At 49.7% G+C, this 27057-nt stretch overlaps 1 protein-coding gene across 2 annotated transcripts in view; it reads left to right on the forward strand.

Moving 5' to 3' along the window:
• The window catches only part of SFXN5 (sideroflexin 5), a 120224-nt gene that overhangs the window by 14539 nt on the left and 78628 nt on the right, over positions 1–27057 (forward strand). For both annotated transcript variants that reach the window (XM_061993721.1, XM_061993722.1), the window contains one exon: positions 11480–11557. In XM_061993721.1, coding sequence (XP_061849705.1) covers positions 11480–11557 — 78 coding nt within the window. The remainder of the gene's footprint in view (positions 1–11479; positions 11558–27057) is intronic.

The raw sequence follows: 27057 nt of genomic DNA on the forward strand, positions 1-27057 counted from the left end.
CTGTAAGATGAAAACACATGTGCAAGCAGTTCCCAAGACACGGGGAGCTGAACTGCTCGTTGTAGCTGAATTGAGCCCAGTTCCTTGCACAGTGATGGCAAGGGGGGGGGAAAAAGATCCAATACAGCTTTAAATAATCTCTTCCTTCTAAATCAGCTTGCTTTTTTTGTACCCCTCAAAACATAAGGCTAAAAAGTATCATGTCATTCCTCATGAGTACCTTTTGTATGTGTGCCCGGGAGAGCTGCAGACAATGAAGCGTCTGTTCTTACCCCAGCAAACTGAAGGTTATGCTTTGCCTTGTAAAAGCACAGGTTGAGATCAAGTCTGAGATCTATTTTCAAAAGCCACCAACCTCATTTTGGAGCTCAGCCTGGAGAGGCAACCTGCTAGCAAAAGAATGCTGCAGTTCCAAGGAGGCAGCTTTGGGTTGTGATAAAGGGTAATGAAAATCACAGCCTTAGCTGAGGGTGCAGAGCACCCTGCAGATGTTAGAGCTGCTGTTTAAAGAGGATGGAAGCATGTCCTGGGGAGGCTGCAGCTCCAGGGCTGTGTCAGTGCTGGGCCCCTCACTCACTGCCACAGGGACACTGAGGGGCTGCAGCGTGGCCAGAGCCGGGCACAGAGCTGGGGAAGGGGCTGGAGCACAAGGGGCTGGGGAGGGGCTGAGGGAATGGGGGTGTTGAGCCTGGAGAAGAGGAGGCTGAGGGGAGACAGGAGCCCTCTCTGACATTCCCTGACAGGAGGCTGTGGCCAAGGGGGAATTGATCTCTGCTTCTGAGCTGTGACAGGACAAGAGGAAAGAGCCTCAAGTTGCACCAGGGAAGTTCATGAGCCCCTGGTGAGGGACTGAGGAGTCACGTCCTGAGAGATGCTCTTTGAGAGGACATTCAGCTTTCCCATCCAGGACTGTAGAGAAACGGCTCTGGAGAGATTGTTTCAGACAAATCACTTGCTCTGTTCCCTTGAGCATCCCCACAGTCACAGTCAGCACCAGGGAGATCTTTCAGAATGGGAGGAAAGCCCTTCACATCCACACTCACACACAGTTGTTAAGGAGTTGGTGTCCAGTTGGGGGTTGGTCTCTGCTCCCAAGACACAAGCAACAGAGCAAGAGAAAACAGCTTCAGGTTGCCCCAGGGGAGGTTTAGATTGGAGACTGGGAACAATTTCTTCCCCCAAGGACTGTCCATCCCTGTGCCAGGCTGCCCAGGGCTGTGGTGCAGTCCCCATCCCTGGAGGGATCCCAAAGCCATGGAGCAGTGGCTGATGACCATGGGTTAGTGATGGCTGTGGCAGTGCTGGGGAGTGGTTGGACTCAATGAGCTTGAAGGTCTTTTCCAACTGGGATGGTTCTAAGATCCCATGATATGCTAGAATGCAAACAACACTTCGGATCCCCAGAGGCTCCCTTTTCCTCTCCTTTGTGATTTTCTTACTTCTTAAGGGCTGAATCTGTCTTTCAAGGGTAATTATCTTGCTCATTATGCTCCATTGAATACAGAGGGTGTGTGGACTCCTGGGTAAGCTGCCTGTGAGTTAGGTACCTGCTCTGAACTTTGAGATGATCCCCTCTTTGTCTCAGTGCTTTTCTTACCTTCATGTTACCACCTTTTCAAATTGGTAGAAGCTTTTGAAGAGGTTGGTGAGGCTGGGAATACAGAGTTGTCAGCTGGTGTAAGTTAATTTGTCCAGACACCTTTTGAGGAGCTTCTTCTAAGAAGGTGAAACTTAATGGGGGGGGAAAGAAGAAAATCCAAGTGGCCTCAGTTGTTTATCCTGGAGACAGTTGTCAAGATTTGAGTGCCTCAAGCAGTTCTGTACCCCAAGCTGAACCTCAACAAACAAGGGAGGTTTAGTGTGCTTTTATGGGGTCTGATAAGCATAAGTCTGAACTCCGTGGTCTTCAGGAGTGGCTCAGTGGCTTTCCAAGGAAGGAAAAGCCCTCTGTCCATTTTTTGGGGTGAAATCTGAACTGATTATAGTGATGCTTCAGTAGACCTTCTGCAGAACATCTTGTGAAGTCTACAAGAGTCCTCTTTCACAGAATCAAAGAATGGTGGGGTTGGAAGGGATCTTTAGAGATCATCCAGCCCAACCCCCCTGCAGAAGCAGGGTCACCTAGATCAGGTCACACAGGAACGTGTCCAGGTGGGTCTTGAAGCCCTCCAAGGAAGGAGCCTCCACACCCTCCCTGGGCAGCCTGTGCCAGGGCTCCCTCACTCAAACACTGAAAGAGCTTTTTCTTATGTTTAAGTGGAACTTTTTGTGTTCCAGCTTCACCCCATCACCCCTTGTCCTCTGGAGAAGTCTCTTGGCAAAATAGCCACGAAACACATGTCACAGGAATCCCTTCTCGGAGCACCAAAGCTGCTTTGATGGTTGTCCTGCTTGCTGTGCTCTGTAGATCTGATCTTGTGCTTTAAAATACCTTGTATCTACATCCAACTAAAAGCTGTTGGTTTTCCTTTGATAATTTAGGTGGCAAATGAAAATCTAGAGAGGTTTTGCTGAGGAAGCAGAGCTCCTTCCCGCTGACAGATGGCCGCATCCTTCAGACCCGGGGTTCTGGGGCAACAAATACATTGCTGTTTGTCTTGGAGGAGCTCTCTAGCAAATGGAAAGAAAAGAGAAAGTGCATAAACGAGTCTGTAGTGAGGATGGATGTTAATCCCATGGCAGAAAAACCGATGGGCAGTGTAAGAATGTCTTTCTTTTCCAACATCCTTGTTGCATTGCCGTGTGTGCCATCGCTGCGTCCTACCAGCGGCTGCGTTTGGGGAAAGGATGAAGTGATCCCTCTGAGAGGGGAAACGAGGCACAGTGATACTGCAAAGAATTAGTCTCAATGCCAATCCTCCCTCCCTCATTTATTTCTCAGCAAAACAGGCTCGTAACACAATTAAAAACTTCCTTGTCTTTTAGAGGCTCTTAAGCACTAATCCTCAGGGGCTGCAGAGCCAGTGCTGGATTATGTGGTAGCTGTACTTGGCAAGTGTGTGAACCTGCAAAAGGAAAGCGTGTGCTGGTGTGAGGCACGTGGCAGGGGCTGTTGGAAGCCAGTTGCTCCAGTTTTATCTCTGCTGGGTTCTGGTAGAATAATTATCTGTATCAAACATACCGATTCTCTTTTGCTTTCTGAGCGCACACGAGGTTGAAACAAGGCACTGACTCGGTGTCAATATTGCATGTAACCTCTCAAGAGGGGGTTTCCTTGTCTCCTCATTCGTATCATTACTGGCTCCCTCATGAAAGAATTCTTTTGGCAGCTGCAAATTTGCACCCTTTTCCAATAAGCAGGAAATGTGGCGTTTCAGGGGTCAGGCCCAAGAAGTCCTGACGCTGAGACCATGAGAAAGCCCTCAGTGGGTGGAATGCCTCTTTTGCAAAATGTGTGAGGTTAAAATGATTGGAATAATACTTTTAATTGCTCTGTAATTAAGGTCCATTGGGAGAAGCAGTAGGGACCAGCAGATATTTTGCTAAGGCTAACTCATCCCATCTGACGTTAGCCTGGACAGACTGTTAACGCTCTGTGGGAAGCTCCTCGTGGAGAAAGCTGTGGATCTGGTAATAATTCACAGCAAAAAGTGACCTAAGAATTAAACTGAAGGGGTTTGAGTGTTATCTATGCCTTTGCTTTATCTCATTGTTCAAAGCATAAAGCTGCAGAGCGCCGAGCATCTTGCATTCCCATATTTGGGTTTAAAATGGAAGCAGGATTAGATGTATGTTATTTATATGAATGATACCTTCTTACTCAGCAGATTGACTGTCTGTGTTTATTCAGTGTCACATCTGCTGGCTCTACTTGAACAAAAAGTTTCTGGCTCCTGTTGTCTGTCACTGTAGATCCAATACAATAGGGCCAGCTGGAGTCAAGTCTGCCGTATGGATCATCCGTGGGGTAGGGAGGCAAAACCAGAAGCTGCCGTGTTGCTGATGGCAGAGCACAGCTGGATTCCCCTATCCCACTGTGAATGTTTCAGTGTCTTTGACCAGAGGACTCTTGCTTTGGATCATGTGCCAGTTATTGTTGGTCCAAACTGAAGGCAGCGAAACTCACAGGCACACAGCAGATCAGCACTGGGTTACCACAGCCTCGAGACCTCGCCGTGTGCCCTGTACCAGCAAATGGTTCCAACATGCCCTGTCCCAGCAGTGGCTTTCCTCTTAAAAGCCTTGGATGCAAAACATGACTCTCTTTCTTTTTTTGTTGCTGATTCTGTAACAGTAATGTTGTAGTGCTACTGGCATAATGACTGTTATTATGGTCTGTATGTGCACATATGGGTTTCTGGAGGCAGCTCTAAGCCATGTGTAGGCATCAGTTGAGATCCAAGAGAAGACAAGGCACAGATCTTTCAGACAGAAACAGTGTGCCCGTGAGCAAGGTGAAAAATCAGTACAAGAGGTGTCTGACCCATGTGTATGTGTGCAATTGTTCATGGGACTGAGGGCAGTTGTCCTCTATCCCACCAGGCTGCTGGAGTGGTGGCCACGAGGGACAGCCATCAGCTCGGTGTGGTGTGGGCTACTTTCCTGCTGGCATCTCTGGTTTTGTTCTTTCTCCTATCTTTGCTGTGCCAAACTGAGCCCATAATATCCTCCTCCTTCAGCAACTCTTTCTACTCAAGCATTCTGCTGATGTAGTCCTGCAAATGTACTGTGGGAAGCGACCTTCTGAGTCAATGCCTGTTGGCCTGAGGCTGGGCAGAGCAGGTTGCATTAGGTCTTTGTGCTCAAACCTATGGGTTAAATCTAAGCTGGGTGATTTAAACTGGGTCAGGTAGTGGGATTTGGCCATGCAGCCAGCTGATGTGGCCTGTGCCATGCAGCTGAACACTCTTTGTTTCCACGAGATGCCCACTGGCAGCTGTGTTGGCCCTTGGTAACTCCAAGACTGTGCCCAGGAATCACTTTGCAGAGGCTGGGCAGCCTGAATCAAAACTACACCAGAGGCCATGCTGATGCAGGCTCCTGCCTTGTTTGGTAGCACATCCATAGCCATAAACCTCAGGCTCGTGGATCAGTGGTAGCTCGTTGTGTACTTCTCGTGGGCTTAGGGAACTGAGCTGTAGTGGAAGCCTGGCTGAAGGTCAGGCCCAGAGAGTGGTGGGGAATGGAGTTAAAGCCAGCTGGCAGTCAGTCACCAGTGGTGTTCCCCAGGGCTCAGTGCTGGGGCTTGTTCTGTTTGACATCTTTATCGATCATCTGGATGCGGGGATTGAGTGAACCCTCGGTCAGTTTGATGACGTGAAGCTGGCTGGGTGTATAGACCTGTGTGAGGGCAGGGAGGGGCTGCAGAGGGCTCTGGCCAGGCTGGAGCCATGGGCTGGGGGCAATGGGATGAGGTTGAACAAGGCAATGGCCAAGGCCTTTGGGCAGCTCCAGGCTGGGGCAGAGGGGCTGGAAACTGCTGCAGTGAAAGGGCCTGGGGGGGTTGGTGCCAGGGGCTGAACAGGAGCCAGCAGCGTGCCCAGGGGGGCAAGAAGGCCAAGGGCAGCCTGGCTGGGATCAGCACTGGGGTGGCAGCAGGAGCAGGGCAGGGATTGTCCCCTGTGCTGGGCCCTGGGGAGGCTGCAGCTCCAGGGCTGTGTCAGTGCTGGGCCCCTCACTCACTGCCACAGGGACACTGAGGGGCTGCAGCGTGGCCAGAGCCGGGCACAGAGCTGGGGAAGGGGCTGGAGCACAAGGGGCTGGGCAGGGGATGAGGGTGTTCATCCTGGAGAAGAGGAACCTGAGGGGACACAAGAGCATTCTTTGCAACTCCCTCACAGGAGGCTGCAGTGAGCTGGGGGTTGGGCTCTGCTCCCAAGGGTTGGGCTCTGCTCCCAAGTAATGATGAGAGGAAACAGCCTCAAGCTGCCCCAGGGGAGGCTGAGGCTGGAGCTGAGGCAGAACTGTTTCCCTGAGACGGGTGTCAGCCCTGTGCCAGGCTGCCCAGGGAGCTGGGGGAGTGCCCAGCCCTGGAGGGATCCCAAAGCCATGGGGCTGAGGTGCTGAGGACCATGGGGTAGTGGTGGCCATGGCACTGTGAGGGCAGGGCTGGGACTCGATGAGCTTAAAGGTCTTTTCCAACCAGGATGATTGTATGATTCAACAACTGGCTGTTTTCCATGTGCATTCTGCATGAGGCTTTACCCAAAGGCTTTTCTTGGGTAGTGTTTCCTCCCAGGTGGACATGGCTTAGGCTGCTGTGGTGGAGCACTGAGTGTGGAGTTGGTGCTTCTGAATTGCTGAGCTTGGTAGATCCCTGGCACTGCTTCTGGGCTTGGGTTTGTGAGAACATCCTCTAGGTGCAGATGGTCTGTCTAGCACCCTATTGTGAGAGCTGAGACCCCATCATCCACCACTAGAAATGCTCTGGTTTCTGTGAGGAAAGGGGTATGAAAGGAATGAAACACCCTGTAAAAACTGCACTTGCATTTTTATTTTTAAGTCATGCTGTAAAAACTCAAGTGACACCTCTTCCTACAGACAACAGCAGAGAAACCAAGCAACAATAAATATTGAAACAGTAGCACAACCTTGTAGATAGACCTCTTCTCTTTTTTTTCCCCTTCTAGAGATGGAAATGAAGTGTAATCTTAGACATTATCAGCTCTCATAATAAGGCTGGATGGTGCTAAAAGGGAGGGAAGCTGGTTGGCATTTGGAGCTGCAATGGGAAGTTGTCTCCTGTTTTTTGGAGGCTCTGGTTAGAAGAACCTGCTTGATTTTTCTCAAAGGGATACAAGGCAACCAGGTCTTTCCACTAGCAAAATATTGAGGCTGGGGGTTTTTGCATGAAAACCACCTGAACACCTCCAAACCGTGTGAAAAGCCTCTTAGTGTGGTCACTTAACCCTTTTGTTTGCTTTCTCAGTCCCACTCTTTCGTCAGCCCAGGGAACCAGCAGCAGTGTTAGTCTGGGAGGCTTTTCTTTGTGCAAGTTCCCCTCTCTCCCCACAGAGCTGAAAGAAGAAATTCATGAAGACTCTTGATTTGGTTTTTCCTTTCAAAGCGAAATGGGGCTTTTTTGTTTTCTGTTTGTTACCATACTAAACAAGATGGGATCTGGCCAGGGTTGTTATAGTAACTACTAAAGATTTCCTCAAGAGAAGGAGAAAAAAATAGAACACAGACCCATTCATCTCTTCCTTGCAGTGTTTCATTCAGAGTTACATGCTGTTCTGAGGAGATCATTTGCAAGACACGCAGTGTAGGTAATTTCAGTGACAAAAACACATAGCAATAATGAGCACAAATGGCTCTTCAGAATGTTGTGCTGGCACTCCTGGGTTGTTTTCTAGCTTTGGAGGCAAGGAGGGTTGTCTTCCCTGGATCTGCAGTCATTAGTCATTCAGCTGTCTGGCTTTTCACCTCTGGATTATCGGGCTGTCTGCAATATGATGCAATTGTATTTTATGGATACTGGTGTTGGGTAATAGCTTTTGCCTAATATGATGGTTTTAAACACCAGTGAGGCCAACAGGGAAAGGGGTTGTCATGAGCAGCAACAAGAATCACAGAATCTTAAGGGTTGGAAGGGACCTTGAAAGCTCATCCAGTCCAACCACCCACCCAGAGCAGGACCAAGCTGCTGGTCACACAGCAACTCATCAAGTCCTGTTGTGATCTTGTGTGATTACTTTTCTTCAAAGGCCTGAAACAGATTAAAGACCCAATTTGTTTGTCATGCCTGCAGTGCTCCATAGTTCTCTGATGATCATAGAGTCATAGAATGGTAGGGGTTGGAAGAGACCTTCCAACCATCCAGTCCAACACCCTTGCAGAAGCAGGTCAATCTAGACCAACCAACACTCTTAACTGGTCTTTCTTGTAGTTGCTTATTCCAGCTACAGAGCCATGCATCAATTTGAGCCTGACCAGAAGAGCATGGCCACGTGTCTGTTGGGTTTCATAACATGTGCCAGTTTCTCAGGGTCAGCTTTTCTTCCAGCCCTTCTGGAGGAGTGGTACATCACTTTTCAGATGCACTTACTAAAGAGTACAAGCTCCTTCCGTGAAAGAACTCATATATTCACTCTATCACTTGCTTATTATCTTTTATGAAGATAAGTTCAGTTTTTAAGATGGGCTTAGCATACATATGCAGAAGAGAAGGGGTCTAAAAGCTAAGACACACATCTTTGTTGCTAGGTACATACAGCTTGTCTCTTATGTTGACTTGGATGATGGCAGTTTGCTTCAAGGGATTGGAGCAAGCAGCTGGAGGAGAAATCCACTGAAGATCCCTGAATCCATAGAAACCTCATCAGCCTTGGCTGTGAAAGCAGTGAGAGGTTGGGAAGGTGCTTAGGGGAGATGTTGTATGAGTGAACAGTGAGGTGGATGGAGAACTGCTGAATGACAGAGCCCAGAGGGTGCTGAGCAATGGCACAGAGTCGAGCTGGAGGCCTGTGGCCAGTGGAGTTCCACAGGTTCTGGGGCCAGTCTGGGTCAACATCTTCATCAACCACCTGGATGAGGGCACAGAGGAACCCTCAGCAGGTTCCCTGCTGGCACCAAACTGGGAGCACTGGCTGATTGCCCAGAGGCTGAGCTGCCATTCAGCGGGATCTCGAGCGGCTGCAGAGTTGGGCACAGAGGAACCTGCTGAGGTTCAACAAGGACAAGGGCAGAGTCCTGCAGCTGGGGAGGAACAACCCCCTGCAGCAGCACAGGCTGGGGGTGACCTGCTGGAGAGCAGCTCCAGGAGAGAGACCTGGGAGTCCTAATTGATAATGAGCTAAATATGAGCAGCAACATGGGCTCGTGGGCAAGAAGCCAATGGCAGCCTGGGGGCATCAAGAAGAGTGTGCCTTTCCTCATCAGGAAGATGCTCCAGCCCCCTCAGCATCTTGGTGTCCCTGCACTGGCCTCTCTCCAGCACTTCCCTGTCCCTCTGGAGCTGGGGAGCCCAGCACTGGCCACAGGACTCCAGATGAGGCCTCAGCAGCTCTGGTAGAGCAGAGGGGCAGCACAACCTTCCTGGCCCTGCTGCCCACACTCTCCTCAATGCCCCCAGGCTGCCATTGGCTTCTTGCCCACGAGCCCACGTTGCTGCTCATGGGCAGTTGATTCTCCCCCGGCACTGCCAGGTCCCTCTCCTGGAGCTGCTCTCCAGCAGGTCACCCCCAGCCTGTGCTGGTGCATGGCTTCTGCTGAGTAGGTGCTAATCAGTGCAAAAATGAATAGATAAAATAGATAAAGGAGCAGGGCTGGAAATGACAGGGCACTGATGATGTGAGCTCAGCCAGTGTGGATCCCATCCCAGCCCGCTCCCTCTGCAAACTGAAGGAATTGCCACTCTCCCATATGTCTGGCCTGTTGAATGTTGTAAGGACAATAGTCCTTCATTAATTGCTGCTTTTAGGTTGGCCTAACTGCTGGTGCTTCCAAGGAAACAACAAAGTACTCTTTGATGTTTGCTTGAAAGGGAGAAAAGTAGTTTCCCTGCAGCCGATCCCATGGAGGCTGTAATGAGCTCAGGGACGCTGCCTGGTTTGCAGGAGGCTTGTGAGAGCAGGGCTTGCAGTGACAACCAGGGGCCTCCACACGATTACACTAAGCCCACAGGGCTTTAGATGAGCCACCATCACACTACACATTATTTCAGACAACACATTGAGTGTTCCTGAAGTGTCCTTCACCACTCACGTTACAAAAGCTGCCACAGCAACAGATCCAGATCAGAAATGCCAGCCCCAAGTCGATGTTAGTCATCCTGGATGACAGATAACCTGCAGGAGGCTTTTGAACATGTTTGGCTGAGTGATTTGTTTGGCTTCAAATATTTGGGAGCCATTACTCGGTGATGTGGTGCTTTCTGCAGGCTTGGATGAGCAGCTCTAACCCCAGCGAGGCTGCTCTTTGTACCCTGAGTTCTTCCTCGTTAGTTTGGACTAATCAAAGCATTTTTCTACCTGTCTGCTTCTGCCCTGTGGGGTTTTCTTTTTCATTTCAAGAAATATCTATATGTTATAGTGTATGGTTGTGGGGTCTCCTTCTCTGGAGACATTCCAGCCCAGCTGGATGAGTCCCTGTGTGCCCTGCTCTAGGTGGTGCTGCTCTGGCAGGGGGGTTGCACTGGATGAGCTTTCCAGGTCCCTTCCAGCCCCCACCATTCTGTGACTCTATGATGATATATATTTCATGACATGATGAGATATAATTATTGACATTACTATATGAACTTGATTGCTTCAACTTTTCTATCTTCCTTTATATACAAGTAACTGTTCTGGGAGGAAACTGCTGATTCTGACAGACTGGTGGATGGCTGAGCGCTCCTATGACCCCTTGAGCACATGAAACCATATCATAGAATCATTTCAGCTGGAAGACACCTTTAAGCCCATGGAGTGCAGCCTCTGTCCCAGCCCATCACCCACCAGCCCATTGCCCTCAGTGCAACACCCACCCAGCTCTGAAACCCCTCCAGGGACGGTGACTCCAGCAGCTCCCTGGGCAGCCCCTTCCAATGCCTGACAGCCCTGGCAGCAAAGAAATTCCTCCTCATATCCAGCCTGAACCTCCCCTGGTGCAACCTGAGGCTGTTTCCTCTTGTTCTGTTGCTTGTTACTGGGGAGAACTTGTGTTTTATCACAGTGAGGAAGATCTTTCCTTGCACAGGGATGTATTTGAGTGGCTGCTGACAGCCAATTCTAACTTTAACTGCACTGATGACTGACTTGGGTGTTTTTAGCAAGAACAGAGCAGGTTGGGATGACCCATCTCTGAATGAGTGTGTAACAGGCGCTGTAAAGCAGCAGCACAGGTCAATGCTTTGCCCTAAGATCTGTCTGAAGTGTGTGAAAGTGTTAGGATGTTTCAGATACTCGACTCGACCCCCCTGAGTGTGCAGGACCCATTGCGCTGCCTTGTGTGCTGTTAAATGCTGGCTCCAGTGGAGCTGCTCCTTTTAGGGTGGCTGTGCTGAGATTGGCCTAAAACTTGCTGCCTTGTAACTTTTTAGTGGGCACTGAGTTCTTTGTGGTGATGCTTAATGTGTGCAGGCTTCTACCTTGCCTTTCCCTTCAGCCATACCTCACCTGTAGGTGTGCTGGGACAGCACGTGGGGGCAAGGCCAGGTCAGCAATCTCAGCAGTTTCCATGTTGACACCACTGGGAGAGGTTAATGTGAGAGGAAAACAAATGTCCATGCATCCTTATTCCTTTTACATCATGAAAACTTCTTTGCTGTGAGGGAGCCCTGGCCCAGGCTGCCCAGGGAGGCTGTGGAGGCTTTCAAAACCCACCTGGACACGTTCCTGTGTGACCTGATGAAGGGGAACCTGCTTTAGCAGGGATGTTGCACTGGATGATCTCTAGAGGTTCCTCCCAACCCCCACCATTCTGTGATTCCATGAGGGAAAGGACCCATCATGAGGTTTGCATGAAAGAAGATGTAATTCTGTGGCTTCAAATGCCTTCAGTAAAACACTTTAGTGCAGGAGAAGCGTTTTAACCCACGCCGGTGTTTCGTTTGCAGAGTCGTCTGAAGGAAGCTGTGCAGTTGTTGGAGGATTACAAGCATGGGACTTTGCCTCCTGGAGTCACCAACAAAGAGGTAAGAGGGCAAAGCCTTTGTTAAATTTCTACTTGTTGCTTTGGGCTAAAGTGGGGAGGCTGAGTTGGCAGTTCAGGCTGTGTCTGTGTAGGGTCAAAGGCATTACTGCAGGATGGTTTTTTGTGCTATGTCTACTGGTAAAATGCCATCCTGGCTCTGTTCAGGTGGCTGCTGGCTTGTGCAGTGTTGCTCCTGGTCCCTTGCAGCTCAACTGCCAGGGTATTGTAGTGCATTTGGGGTCTCCTGGAGTTGCCACGTTACAAATGCTGCTGAGCAGAAGCGACAGCGAGAGGCTCCCAGTACAAATATCAAAGCCTTTTAGGTGAAGTAGAAAGTGTGCAGGTTCTGAGTTGGTGTTGCTTCCTTCTCCCATGCAAAGTGTGTTTGTACAATGAAAAGGGAAGCCAAGAAGTAATCTGTTTTCTTTAGCTGAAGGAAACCTTGCTGTCAGTCCTGTAGGTTCTTGTAGCAGCAGCTGTGATGCCTCAGCCCTCTTCTCCCCCTGTGTTCCTTTGGTTGTGGTAATTGCTGTTTCTTCATGGAAATGAACGTTGTTTGGGCTACACATAACCCTGAGAATGTCCTTGTGTTGTAGGTGATCCCATCAGTAGTGGCACTTTCTGCTGGGTGCTGTTCCTGCTGCTGGGAGGGAAGCTGAAGGAGGCTGTGGAAACCCCACTGATGGGAAGGTCTGACCAAGGTTTAGGCAGTTGCTGTGAAGAGGGTGGCTTTTGGAACAGAGAGATGGGCTGAGTGATGTCTCCTTTTCTGGACTTTAGTCTGATAGCCATCTATACAGACACATGAAACTTGTGAAGCAGAAACCTGCTGCAGGGGAGATCTAACAAGCAGCTGTGCCAAAGTACCAGTGCACCTCCCAAGCAAGCAGTGGTGGAGATGTTACAGAGCTCTTCTCCCACACCCTGTAGGTCAAATAACCTCTGGGTTGGCTTTTTTCCCCCCTGTTCATGTGTGATGATTTCTTCTCATGAAGGGCAAGCATAGCAGGTAAATGAAGGGCAAGCATAGCAGGTAAATGAAGAGCATTAACATTTGCATTCACTTTTGAAGGTGGCTACTTGTGTGGTAAGTGCTGTATTGGGAAAGAGGAATGGCTTCAACACAAAATCAAGGGGAAATATCCCCTCCCTGCACCATGTGTGGTATGAGGCAGTGCTCCCTTGGTCCTTTGATCTCACTGCATTCTTTCAACCATAATCTAACGGTGAGGAAAAAGAACCTGGGGTTGGGGAGAGGAGAAAAGCAGAGAATGATGCAGCAGCAGATGACTCAGTTCCCATCTGCCTTCAGGCAGATGAAATGCAAGTCATTTGCTGTGGCAAACCACGCAGACTTTTGACCTACATTTTGGGTTTGCAGAGTGACAAGCCTGGGATATACCCAGAGTTCACTCAGAGCTGCTCTGAGAGACAGCAAACAAAAGCTTTTTATCCCCCTCAGTCATGACAACATAGCAGGAGGCCAACCTTGTTGTGCGAGTTGGAGGCTTCTGGGTGTAAAAGAAAGGTATGAGGCAGAGGAGGAGGGAGAAAATGATGCCAAAAATGCCTTTTTCTGGAGAAATGTCAGTACATCTGGGTAAAAACAATTTCTTTGGGTAGTAAAATCTTGGCATAATTTACTTTGCTCACAGTGTCAGGGATGTTAGGGGGGTGGAGGTAGTTTTGCTGACTGTAGGATAAAGTAGCTCTCTACTTTAGGAGGAGCCTGGGATGGAATTGCACCATGGAGTTGTTGTATTTAATTGTGCTTTGCTGCATTCATTAAACCAAACCTCAGGGTGAGGTGAGCAAGCTGTGGGTAGATCCCAGCAAGGCTGTGAGACTTGAATGTTCACCCAGGATAGCACAACCACTCTAAAAAGGGATGGAAGAGGGAAGGGACCTGGATGCAGATGAAAGTGCACCCAGGCTGCAATGGCATGGGAGCAACCACAGCTATGAAGCGCCTGAAGCTGCCTTCTTAACCTGGAGAAAGGATCCATGAAGCCAGCAGGCATCAGTCCTGCTTTACTCCTGGAACTGGCTGGTTGTAATGAAACAAGAGGTAAACTGGGCCACAAAACCCTCAAATGCTGTTTGTCACTCCTGTGATCCATCTGGGTGAAGGTCAATGGGTATTTATGACTGGTTTAACTGGGAGCTTCCCAGTGTGGCATGATGTGGCCAGCTCTTGGGCTCTGATAGTCACTTTCCTCGAGGGACAGCTGAAAACTCTGTCTTTGGGCTGAATTCTCCTCTTCAGTGGACTTGAATGAACCCCTTGCCTGCGTGTGGTTGCAGCGAAGCAGGCGAAGAAGCTTCGTAACGTGGTTGCTGAGAAGCTCTTGTGAGAGCATGATTACCACCAAATGGGTGGATAATCTTCATCCTCTGCAGCACAGCCACGGATTTAGAAGCAAACTTCTCCTGTAGGAGGGCATCCCTTTGCAGTTTTAAGCTGTGGAATTGAAAATCGTGGCACACGTGGCTACTCTTGGTGCTTTTTCTCTTTGAATCAAAGGTGATCTCCTTAGTCTTTCACTGGCATCAGTTGCTTCCATCCCCCTGGGGCATCTTCTTGTCATGCAGCTCACGTGGTATCCCTCTGCCTTTGTGTTCACTGCTGTGCTGCAGTCACAAAATACCGCTGAGCTTTCAGCTTTGCCAACCATGCCCGCTCCTAGCAAAGAACTCAAAGGCTCAGATGATGTATGGAAACAGGCTCTCACTGAATGCTAAGTTTGTGGGGACATCAGGTTTTGGTTGCTGAGCCAAATACTCTTTCCCTTCTCTGAGATGGAGAGGAAGATCTAATGGCAAGTGTGATGGAAACAGAGCTGTGGTTGCTGGCCTTGTGTGGAGGATACAGGGCGAGATGCTGCTCTCGGTGCGTGCCATGAACCTTGCACACAGAGCTTCGGTTGTTTTCTGGCTCCAGAGGCAGAGGGGAAGGTGCAGGGGAGCTTGCAGGGAGCTCTGGGTAGCTGGCAAGCTTGCCAGTGCTGAATTAAATAGGACTGTGCCAGATATATACAGCTGTGAGTGTCTCGTTAATTACTGGTGCATTTGCAGAACATACCATGTGCTACTCCATTGCTCTGGGGGAGGGGCAGCATCTCACACAGGCATCACAGCAGATTTGCTACCAGTGAACCAAAGACACCTGGAGCATACATTTTTTGCTCTGTTTTGCTTTCCCCAAGTGACGTTTTACCATTTTGATGGCTTTTTCTTTGCTCTGTGCACCGCTACCTGCAGGATGGACTCTGGCCACGAGGCATTAACAATGTGCAGTTGTTTTAGTGCTGGTTTGAGCAAGGGATTTGCTGCAGCTCTGGAGAGATGCCACGCTGGGGCTCAAGGGCATGGCTTGGGATAAAAGACCCAGACGTCTGATTGTGTTGTAGCTGATAACTGAGAGTCACACACACACACCCCTCTGATGAAGCTGATGAAGCTGCCACGTGCTGGCAGGAGGCCAGCAGATGAGAGGTGATTTGATTTGGGGCTGATTTTAGTTCTTCTCTCCTCTTTTCTTACCACTCTTCTGCCCTGGGAGCAGAAGCAACCACCTCGTGTTCACTGGGGGCGAGAAGCGTGTGCTGGAGTAGAGAACTGGCTCATCTGACGTGGCAGTGCCATTGTATCTGAGAGAGGCTAATGCACTCTTCCTGCTCATCAAAAAGGCTGGGTAGAACTTCATGTGACACTCAAGAGACAAGCACTCACTCAACTTTATCTTCTTTGTTTAAGGTTTGGTTGCCAGAGCCTCTTAGAGATGTAATTGCTGCCCTTGTAACGGGCTCTTCAGGCAGGGATTGGGTAGAGCACGTGCACAAAGAGGTGCCTGAATGGGCTGCTGGGCATCATGATCACCTCAGAAGCCTTTAAAAACAACACTTTAGGCAGAGTTTGAAATGCATTAGCTTTCTAAGAACCCAACACACCTCCCCCCACCCCCCAAATATCAGCTTTGAGATCAAGCAGACGAGTTGTTTTGACAGAGTCGTTCCGCTAATCTCCCGCCCGATCCACTTCTGTGGTGCGACGTGTTTGACAGTGCTCAAATTCCCTTCTTCATCTTCCCTCATTCAGAAATTGGTGGTTCTCATGAAGGATGGCAGGCAGTAGCTGGAAGCATAACAACAGCTCAGCACGGTCTGTATGGCTTGCTGAGATGGTTTCACTGCCTGGGAAAATGGAAAATATCAAAGCCTAAAGCTATGTAACGTCAAGTATCTCCTCCACACGTATCTTCTTGACAGGGTTCTTGTAGAGTGAGTCTTTCTGCATTTGCAGAGCAGGTTTTTCCAAATGAGCTGAAAAGGAACAATTATGGATGATCTGAAGCAAAAAATAAACCCCCAAACTTCTGGAGACACATAATCATCTAAAGAAAATGCCCTCTCCAAAGTGCCCTAACCACACTTTGCTCCAGTTCCCTGTGACCATCTCTAAGCCAGTTTCCAGAATGAATGCTTCTTCGCTCCAGTTACTCTCCAAGAGATGATTCATGGACAGCAGCACTGCCAGCACTTCAGTCTCTTCCACTTTCAAGTCTCTCACACTCATCCAATAGCTCCTGTACTCGCTCTAGCGCCGGGGCGATTTCGCTTGAGGACCATTAACTCAGGGTGGTAAAAACCTATTTCTTGGGTGTCATTAGCAAAAATGAAGAATTGATCTCTTAACTGTCAATAGCTGCTAGACTGCTGGTGGCTTTCTATGGAGGGAAACGATAGGGTTTTGTTTCCTACGTTAGAGACTTGGATTTTTATCATAGATGTATCAATGATGGAGTCAGCAAAGCAGATGGATGGATAGCTGCTCCATAAGGATTTATTCAGTGCTACGTATTGGAGCAAGAAAGCATGCTCCAGCCTCCACCCTTTCACTTTAGCTTATTTCCACAACTTTTTCTTTGAGCCAGACTTGCTTTTTATCAGATGTAGAGTCGAGTGTTTCCACTTATTAAAACCCCACCAGCCAAAGCCATCCTGTGTGGCGGAAACACCCCGCTCTGTAATTAAGCCCCTTCTCTGACAGGCTCGTAGGATCTCGTAATTTTTCTCTAAATAAAAAGATATTCTTGGCAGTGTGACCATTTGGGGTGTATTTCTGTTCTCCTGGTCGTTTGGGTTTGGTATTTGAACAGGATTGGAGAACACACTCGGAGGACAAAGCTTCCCTGAAAGCCTTGGGGAGGTTTGGTCTCCTGGTGGGGGAGGATTTGGGTGGCTGTGTGTTGAGTGATGGAACTCCAGAGATCCAGGACTGCTTGGTTGAACACAAAACTGTTTCTTATGATGGTTTTGAAGGACAGATTTGAAGCTGTGGAAGCTTCAAGAGAACTCTGGTGAGTTTGGGTCTGTTTGGTGACCGCATCCATCAGCATCCTTCACTCGGCTCCTTCTGCAGGGTCTAAGTGCATTTGAAGTGCTGGTGTGTGTCATCTGACAGTGTGTATCCCCTTTCATCTCCCCAGCCCAGAGGAAGCCAGAAAGTCACTGGATCCTTGGTGAGGGGGGACAGGAAGGAGGAAATGTGTAGGATTCGAGTTCATGGGGGGAACTGGTTCACTTGTTGTTTATCTGCCATCTCTTCCAGCTCTGTAGGTACTGTTGTGTTATTGAATCATAGAATCAGTACAGTTGGAAAAGACTTTGAAGCTCATTGAGCCCAACCCCTCTCTTCATAGTGCCACAGCCACCACTAACCCATGGCCCTCAGAACCTCAGCCCCACGGCTTTGGGATCCCTCCAGGGCTGGGCACTCCCCCAGCTCCCTGGGCAGCCTGGCACAGGGCTGACACCCCTCTCGGGGAAACAGTTCTGCCTCAGCTCCAACCTCAACCTCCCTTGGGCAACGTGAGACCCTTTCCTCTCATCATGTTACTTGGGAGAAGAGTAACTTCCCAGCTCCCTGCAGCCTCCTGTGAGGGAGTGTCAGAGAGTGCTGCTGTCTCCCCTCAGGCTCCTCTTCTCCAGGCTCAACACCCCCATTCCCTCAGCCCCTCCCCAGCACCCTTGTGCTCCAGCCCCTTCCCAGCTCCATTTTCCACCTCTGACCATCCTCCAGCACCTCTAATGTCTTTCTTATAGTGAGTGGCCCCAAACTGAACACAGCATTTGAGCTGCAGCCTCCCCAGGGCCCAGCACAGGGGACAATCCCTGCCCTGCTCCTGCTGCCACATCAGTGCTGATCCAAGCCAGGATGCTCTTAGTCTTCTTGCCCACCTGGGCACGCTGCTGGCTCATAAACTGCTGTTCTACTGGAAGATGTCCCTCCCTGTGTCAAGGGAGTGCAAGGAGATGAGCTTTAAGGTCCCTCCCAACCCAAACCATTCTGGGATTCTATAAGGATTCCTTCTCTCCATCCCACACTCTTTGCTCCTCACCAAAGTGGTCTCTCATTATCCTTTTAGCTTGCATTCCTTACAGACTGCTCTGCTGCAAGAGAGGGATGTGCTCCAAGGCTCACTGCTCTAAGCCCTTCCTAACGCCGGGTTCTGCCCGTGGCTCCCGAGGTGGGCAGGATCCGGCCCCGTGCACGGAGCTCCGGTGCCTGGTGCGATCTGCGAGTGGGTAGGTGAAAATGACACACACAAGTGCACTGGGAGCCAATTTGCAGCAGAAGGTATAGACTGTAACATATCCAATTCTAAACAGGGCAGGCAATTCCCCAAACTGCCTCCTGGAGGGAATCTCCGCTGGAGTAAAAAGGTTTCATTCGAGGGAATAGTTTCTCCTATAAAAACAAAGGCTGGAAAATATCAGCCTGATAAACAAGGATGAGGAGCCAACTTGCTTAAAAGAGGATGTTTCCTCAGGCTCTGGTGCTGAGCTTTAGCCTCAAACCAAAAGGGTTGTACCAAAAGCAGGGCTTTTTGTCCTTTATCCTCAGGCTTCTTTTCCCTTAATTTGGAGGATTGCATCTGTGTCCTCTGTGTATGTGTGCGAGTCCCTTTCCCAACCTGTCCAACAGACCAGCACAGATTGGAGGAACAGATTGATGCTGGCATGTCAGCAGTGGTAAAAGTTAAAGAGAGGCAGCACTGGGTGGCTATCAGATCCAGAGAGACTGAAATCACTCCGGCTTTATGACACAGCTGCTTTTTGACTGTGTGGGTTTTGTGCTCAGCGCCGCAGGAAAACTCACACAGCACAGAATGATGTGTTCAGGCACCCAAAATGTGCCTTGGGAGGCCAGCAGTAAGGTAGCAGAGCTGGGGAGATCTCATGAGGAGCTCCAGACTGCTCTTGCTTCAGCTTTTCCCCCCCACCTCCCTCCACGAGTGGCTTGAGATGGTTTTATTCTCTTAGCTAGAATTCCCTGCTGCAATCCCGTGCTTTTGACTACACTGCTGGCATGCCCAGCAAAATGTGTCCTTTCCCTTGTGTGCTGAATCATTTTGGCCTTTGAAATTGGGGTAGAAATAGCTCCTAAGCTATCAGCTGAATGTCACTGCCTAATATCACTGCTCATCAGCCTAATATCGCTCCAAATATTGAACAGCGGCAGCCTCGGCTGCCGCTGTTCAATATTTGGAGCGATATTAGGCTGATGAGCAAGAGGGGATCAGAGCCCTGATTCACCCCATTTGTAGATTCATACCACTCTATCCTCAAAACTTAGCATCTAGACAAGAAGTAGAATACAGTCTTAAGAAACACAGCCATGAATGTTCATTGTCCTGCCTCCCCTCTGTCCCTTCGGTCCCAAGCTTCTCCCTGTGGTCCTGCCAGCAGAGAGAGGTAAAGAGCCACAGAATAGCAGAATCATCTCAGGGCACTTGAACAAGGGCTCTGGAGAGGGAGTGATGCATTTTCTGTCCAAGGTTTTGTTAGTTTTGTTAATGCCAGGAACGTGGCCAGTAAGAGGTTTAAAACCCTCTTGTGATTAATTGAGTGCAACCCTCGTCCACATGCAGCGCTTGGTCTTAATGGAGGTGACTCCACCCTTAAATGTGCACCCAAAAATAAAGATGGCACCTATTAAATTTATCATTCCTTCAACTTTATGTGTGAACTGCCACAAGTTTGTTCTGTGCCCAGAATACTGCAAGGCAAAGTGTGATGCCATGGCAGCGTGAGCTGATGTCAGTCGGCACTGCCATGTCTCTTTCCTCCCGGCCATGTGTTCCCACCTCCTTGCTGGCTTGCCCTGGCACAGCTGGTTCAGAGAGCTGCTCTTAATAAAAACCAAAGCTCCCTTCCTCCACTCCCAAAATGCTTCATTTTTTTTTCCCTGACTTGAACAGCTCCCTGTGTTTTCTGTCTGCTCTCTGTTGTCTGCACGAGGTCGGGGCTGGAGCGCAGTGCCTAGGATGGGGAGGGATGCTGGGGTATCACAGCCACGTGCCAGCTTGAGCTGCTGGAGATAAGTCTGTGATGGGGGTACAAAATTAATCCATGCCTCATAAGACCAAGACTAAACATCTTGAGCTGTGGATCCTTTGTGCCTAAAATCCTTACAGCTCCACGACTGTTGAGGTTTTTGATCCACCTGGATGTTCCTCTTTGTCTGCTGAAGGATTGTAGGTTAATTCAGGCTGGAGGGGACCTCAGGAAATCATCTGGTCCAACACAGGTCCCTCTGTTTGCTGCTGGAACTCTCTCTGTTCATTTGTCTCTGGCACATTGAGATGTGACAATCTCTATTAGAAAACAAGACAGCAGCCAGACAGCTCTATGACCTGATGTCGTACCCTTCGAAACTCCACCCTGAAAGCTTCACCCCTTCAGCATGAGGGGGTGGTTGGGAGGCACAAATTAAAAGAGGAATGTAAAATAACCCCAAACTGGATGATCTGTAGTGAGAGGCAAAATGCAGCTTTGTGAACTTGTCCCTTGGAGACAGACATTTGCTATTCTCCAGCCAGCCCCTTCCCGCAAGCGTTGGCGGAGCAGGAGCCGTGGTGTGTCACTTGTGACTTCTCACTCTTCAGCCTTTCCAAATGCAGTTTTGGCAACTTGCTGTTTTGAAACTGTTTCATTTCTTCCCCATTAGTATCAGTGAAGTGAAAAGAGACTCACCAGCTTAATGGGCATATATTTATTACTGTGTTCTTCCTTCAATCATGTTAGCAGCGGGAAGAGCTGCTCACGCTGTCCCAGACACAGCAGAGAACAATGAATCTATCAGAGTCTAAACAGCATCCCTTTTGGAGAATAATAGCTTTTCTTAACAGTGTTGATGAAGAGAGAAGAGGTCCATTTGCAGTAAACTGTACTTTTTTCCCCCCTCTCTGGTCTCTTGCAGGAGACAATAAAACGTAGATAGATCAGTTGTCCTGCTGCTTCCTTTGCTTGCAGCCCGTTTGCTCCTCCAAGGGCTGAAGCTGGATCTTCTCTTGTGCAGTCTAGGCATTCTCTGTGGCACTAAGATGGGTTGAAACATTTTGGGCATCATTTTCAGACCCTCAGAGGAGAAAAGGGAGCTTAAATAGGAGTGTTGTAGGTTGTTTAGCCTGGAGAAAAGGAGGCTGAGGGGGGACTTGCTTGCTCTCAGCAACTCCCTGACAGGAGGCTGTGGCTGGAGGGGAGCTGTCAGTCTGCTCCTGAGCTACAGGCACCAGGACAAGAGGAAACAGCCTCAAGTTGCAGCAGGGGAGGTTTAGATTGGAGATAGGGATTAATTTCTTCCCTGAAGAAGGCACAGGCTGCCAAGGGATGTGGTGCAGTCCCCATCCCTGGAGGGACTCCAAAGCTGTGGAGCTGTGGCTGAGGGCCAGGGGTTAGTGGTGACCGTGGCTGTGGGGCAACAATTGGCCTCCATGAGCTTAAAGATCTTTTCCAGCATCAGTGGTTCTGTGATTCTGTAAATGATACCGTTGATGCTCTTCCTCAGCTACAAACAGGCTTTGCTTCATCTCATCACTTGAGGATTAAGAGAGTTGATCTAAATCCAGGTTTAGATTACAAACCAAATTGGACTCACGAGCTCCTGAGCTGAAACAAATCTCATCTGGAGCAACCAAGTTGGATTAGCAAGCCTGATTTCCAAAGCTGGGCTTTAAACCATGGAGCAGCACTAAGCCCTTCTCCAACCCTGATGCAAGTAGTGGTTTTCAGTGAGTGCTTCTTACTCTGCTGAAATCTTTCCAGCAGAATGCTGTGAGGATTAATTAGTTAATGTTTATTGAGTGCTGCAAAGCTGCAAAGTGTTATTTAAGTGCTATCTTTTTTTATCAGTCGGGACTTGATTCTGGTTCCACCTACACTTGGATTTGTAGCTGTGTAAATGTGTGTATTGCACTGGAACTGCTTGTGGCTTCCAGTCTAGTTCCCAAGGCAGAGGTGCTCACCTTGGTGAGTGTCTCAGCCAAGGCTCTGCAACGTGTGGATGTGTTTGGAGGCTTTCTGGTCCTGCAGGTGGGCAGCAGCTGGTGATGCTGGGACTCAACGATGCTTAGGATGGGGAAGAAGTTTTCCATTGGTATCCAAGAGGAGCAATGGCTTCTGGTGCCTCTTCTGTTGATTTCTTTCAGTGCCAGGTTCAGGGCAGAAAAGGTGTAGGTACCCTTTGGGATTTATCCCACACATTGGGTCATTTGAGCTTCATCTCCTTAAGCTAAAACCTTTTTTAATGTAGAGATTACTAGGAGCAGGGTTGTCAAACGTCCAGTGGTGAGGAGTAAGTGGAACCAGTGGTTTATGTTACCTTCTTTACTCTGTGTATTCATGAAGCCAGACATCAGACTCCATATATATTAGCAGGCAGAGTTAGTCACATCAGCCAGCTTTACAGACAGACTTCTTGAGCCACGCTCAGGTTGAGCCACAGTTAATTGTGTAGGTTCCATCTCAAAGTCGATGGAGGGAAGCAAGCCCTGCTGCAGCACAGGTCACCTAGTTGTGATGAGTCAAACTGCCTGTTTTCTGCCTGCTGATATAAAGGAAATTCAGAGAATTTGCTGCAGTAGGTATCTAACATCAGTGACAGGGGATGGCTCCTACCTCTCATAGCCTGTCTGCCTGTGCAACTACCAGTTAAGGGATCTTGAATGAAGTTAACACTCTTTTTTTTGGAGTCATCACTGTCACTTGACACTAATCACAGAATCACAGAGTCCCAAGGGCTGGAAGGGACCTGGAAAGCTCATCCAGTGCAACCCCCCTGCCAGAGCAGCACCACCTAGAGCAGGGCACACAGGGACTCATCCAGCTGGGTTGGAATGTCTCCAGAGAAGGAGCCTCCACAGCCCATCTGGGCAGCCCCTGCCAGTGCTCCCTCACCTCAACAGGGAGCAAGTTTGTCCTTGTGTTGCTTTGGAACCTCTTCTGTTGCAGCTTGTCCCTGTTGCCCCTTGTCCTGTCATTGGCCATCACTGAGCACAGCCTGGCTCCAGCCTCCTCACACTCACCCTTGATGGATTTGTGCACATGAATGAGCTCACCCCTCAGGCTCCTCCAAGCTGCAGAGCCCCAGCTCCCTCAGCCTTTCATCACAAGGCAGATGCTCCACTCCAGCATCTCTGTGCCCTGCACTGAACTCTCTCCAGCAGCTCCCTGTCCTTCTGCAACTGAGGGGCCCAGAACTGGACACAATATTCCAGTTGTGGTCTCACCAGGGCAGAGCAGAGGGGCAGCAGAACCTCTCTGATCTCCTGCCCACAGCCCTTCTCATCCAGCCCAGGATGCCATTGGCCTCTTGGCCACGAGGGCACGTTGCTGGCTCATCTCATCCTGCTGCCCACCAGCACCCCCAGCTCCCTTTCACCTCTCCTGCTCTCTAACAGTCCATTCCCCAGCCTGTGCTGGTACCTGGGGTTGTTCTTCCCCAGATGCAACACTCTACACTTGCCCTTGTTGAGTTTCATTACATGTCTCTCTGCCCAGCCCTCTATCCAGCTCTCATTGAATGGCAGCACAGCCTCCTGGGGTGTCAGCCACTCCCCCCAGGTTAGTATCAGGAAGGGCTCTTCTCTGTAGAGTTGTTCCTCACGTGGCATACCCAGAGCACACACCCCTGGAGTTAAGAGCATTCCAACGTCTACCACCGCATTGTGCAGAGGGTCTCGGGTCCTGTTGGCACACACAGTCGAGGGAGGGAAGTGTTAGAGCATCTATTACAGATTCCCAACATCAAATCTGCCTTTGTGTCTCTGTTGACTGTAGGGAGGTGGTTGCTGGCAAGGAAAGGGAGTAGGTGGTGTGAATCTGTCAGCGCTCTCCTGACCTTAGATGCCCGAGGCCAACTTGAGGGATGTCGTAGGTGGTCTGGCTCAGCCAACAAAGCTGCTGCAGGGGGAAGCTGGCTGCTTCTTTTAGCAGTGTTGGAGATGGCTGTAAGCAAGAGGGGAACAATTTGTAAACACAGGTTTCTAATCCAGGTGAAACTTTGTGTAGAGGGGGAAAAAAATCCCATCTTTGAGTCCAGATCCCTGAAATCTTCCTGTCTTTAGTAACAGAAGGGAGGTTGATCTCAGGAATAGCTGGTACTCTTTGTACTGTTTGTGTAGTGGCAGGTGTTAGCTAATAGATTTGGGCTGGATATAGTCTTTAAATAAATACTTTCTATTGAAAACTCTCTCTAAGCTGCCATTCTGCTGCTAAATAAGGAATGCTAATGAATGTCCTGGCAATCAAAGATCATATCACTTCCCTGAGAGCTATTCCAGCTCCTTACCACAGCTTTGGTTGTCTTTAGGTTGTGGCAATCTTTGATACCTTTCCTTAAACACCATAAGCACATCGTGTTTTTCTGTAAGTGAGTTCAGTTCCTGAATCCAGGGGTTTAAAGCTCTCTGCTGTAGACAGTGAGCCAAATGGCATCTCTTCCTTTAAAAACTCATAGACAAAGCCAGAACCCTGGGAAGGCTGGACAAAGATCTCATCCATGAGTTCAGTGTCTTGCAATGCTGGTGCTGGGAGCACTTGTGAACAATCCTGGAGCTGACTCCTCCATGACCATGAACGATGTGTAAGGGTGCAATGGCCACAGGCTGGAGGAACTTGTCCATCGCTGCCTGCTTAGGGTGCTGGGTGGAGACTGGGATATGTTAACGGTGCTCCAGCTCCCCAGCCCCTTTGTCCTCCCAGCTTCTTTAGTGTAAATCCATGTATGAGCAGGTTTGGGTCTTACACCAAGATTTGAATGGTAGTAAAACCCCTACGTAGTTTTGAGCCAGTAGTGTCAGTGAGATCTTGACTGGCTTGAAAGCTGGGCACAGAGGAACCTGCTGAGGTTCAACAAGGACAAGGGCAGAGTCCTGCAGCTGGGGAGGAACAACCCCCTGCAGCAGCACAGGCTGGGGGTGACCTGCTGGAGAGCAGCTCCAGGAGAGGGACCTGGCAGTGCTGGGGGAGAATCAACTGCCCATGAGCAGCAACGTGGGCTCGTGGGCAAGAAGCCAATGGCAGCCTGGGGGCATTGAGGAGAGTGTGGGCAGCAGGGCCAGGGAGGTTGTGCTGCCCCTCTGCTCTGCCAGAGCTGCTGAGGCCTCATCTGGAGTCCTGTGTCCAGTTCTGGGCTCCCCAGCTCCAGAGGGACAGGGAAGTGCTGGAGAGAGGCCAGTGCAGGGACACCAAGATGCTGAGGGGACTGGAGCATCTTCCTGATGAGGAAAGGCTGTGGGACCTGGGGCTGTTCAGGCTGGAGAAGAGGAGACTGAGGGGGGAGCTCATTAACATTTATAAATATCTAAATGGTGGGTATCAGGAGGTTGGGACATCCCTCTGGAAATATGCTGGAGAGAGGCCAGTGCTGGGACACCAAGATGCTGAGGGGATGGAACATGTGTGTGAGGAGGAAAGGCTGCGGGACCTGGGGCTGTTTATTCAGGAGAAAAGAAGGCTGAGGGGAGACCTCATTAACTCTAAAGTATTAATCAGATAACTAAAGGGGAGGATGGGGCCAGTGTTGTGTGGTGGCCAGTGACAGGACAAGGAGTAAAGGGGACAGGTTGGAACACAAAAGGTTCCACTTAAACATAAGGAGAAAGTCCTTTGGTGTTGAGGGGAAGGACCCCTGGCACAGGCTGCCCAGGGAGGGTGTGGAGGCTCCTTCTCAGGAGGTTTCCAACCCCACCTGGACACGTTCCTGTGCCCCCTGAGCCAGGGGAAGCTGCTGGAGCAGGGGCTGGGGCTGCAGCAGCTCTGCAGGGCCCTTCCAGCCCCCACCAGCCTGGCATTCTGTAATATACAGCAAAGCTGATGTAAATGAAAGATCATCGATGACAGGAGACCCACCACATATAGGCTGCCTATATTTAGAGACAGTGGATCTAAGTCTAACACAAATCAAGCACGAAGCTGGAGTCATTCTCTGTGCTCCAGTGAAGACACTTTGGATCCACGCTGGTGCAGATGAGAGCAAAATCTGGCTGCTGCTCCAAGGTGGCCAGAGAGAGCGTGAATGAAATCCCCAGCAAAGAATAGAGCCTTGCTTGCAGAAAGGAGCCCCCCAACTGGCAAGGCTCGTCAGAGAGCTGGAGCTATTGAAAAAAGCTGCAGACAGAAAATGAATTAGAGGATAAAAAAGTGAAAATGAGCTGGCAGAATCTTTAGGTGACTCATCAGGTGCATCTTGTAAAGTCTTCTTTCTGAGGAGTAATGAAATCGCATGTTCTAACAATATTTGCACTGCAGTGGGAAAATGCATAAATATTGGGATCAATTAATGAAATGAGATAATTTGACCAAAAAAGCCATAGTGCTGGCTCAGAAACCATCCCTCTTCCTTTTTGCTACTCCTGGTTCTTGCAGTTGGTGAGGAAAATCCTGTGGTTTCATTTCACATCCAAGAGCTCTGCACTGGTGTGAATGCATCTGGAGTAGTGTGTCCAGTTCTGGGCACCTCGGCTCAAGGACAGGGAGCTGCTGGAGAGAGTTCAGGACAGGGACACAGAGATGCTGGAGTGGAGCATCTGCCTTGTGATGAAAGGCTGAGGGAGCTGGGGCTTTTGAGCTTGGAGAAGAGGAGCCTGAGGGGTGACCTCATGCATGCACAAATCCATCAAGGGTGGGTGTGAGGAGGATGGAGCCAGGCTGTGCTCAGTGATGGCCAATGATAGGACAAGGAGCAATGGGGACAAGCTGCAACAGAAGAGGTTCCAAAGCAACACAAGGACAAAGTTGTTCCCTGTTGAGGTGAGGGAGCACTGGCAGGGGCTGCCCAGATGGGCTGTGGAGGCTCCTTCTCTGGAGACATTCCAACCCAGCTGGATGAGTCCCTGTGTGCCCTGCTCTAGGTGGTGCTGCTCTGGCAGGGAGGTGGCACTGGATGAGCTTTCCAGCTCCCTTCCAGCCCTTCAGATTCTGTGATTCTGTGGTGAGACCTGGTTTACTGAGAGGTTTTGGGCATCACCTCCAGCTTGAGGACTTGCACTTTCACCCCATGGAGATTCTCAGACCTGTGGGCAGGTGGGTGCAGAAAAACCCTGGTCACTATCTGGGCCTGTAGCCTCCCACTCTTTGGATTGTAGGACTGGTGAGGCTACACGTCTTGTCTCTGCCAACCACGATTGTCTCTTCATAAACTCTCAACTGTAGAAGG

The sequence above is a fragment of the Colius striatus genome, chromosome 3 (assembly GCF_028858725.1).
Source record: "Colius striatus isolate bColStr4 chromosome 3, bColStr4.1.hap1, whole genome shotgun sequence".
NCBI classification, from domain to species: domain Eukaryota; kingdom Metazoa; phylum Chordata; class Aves; order Coliiformes; family Coliidae; genus Colius; species Colius striatus.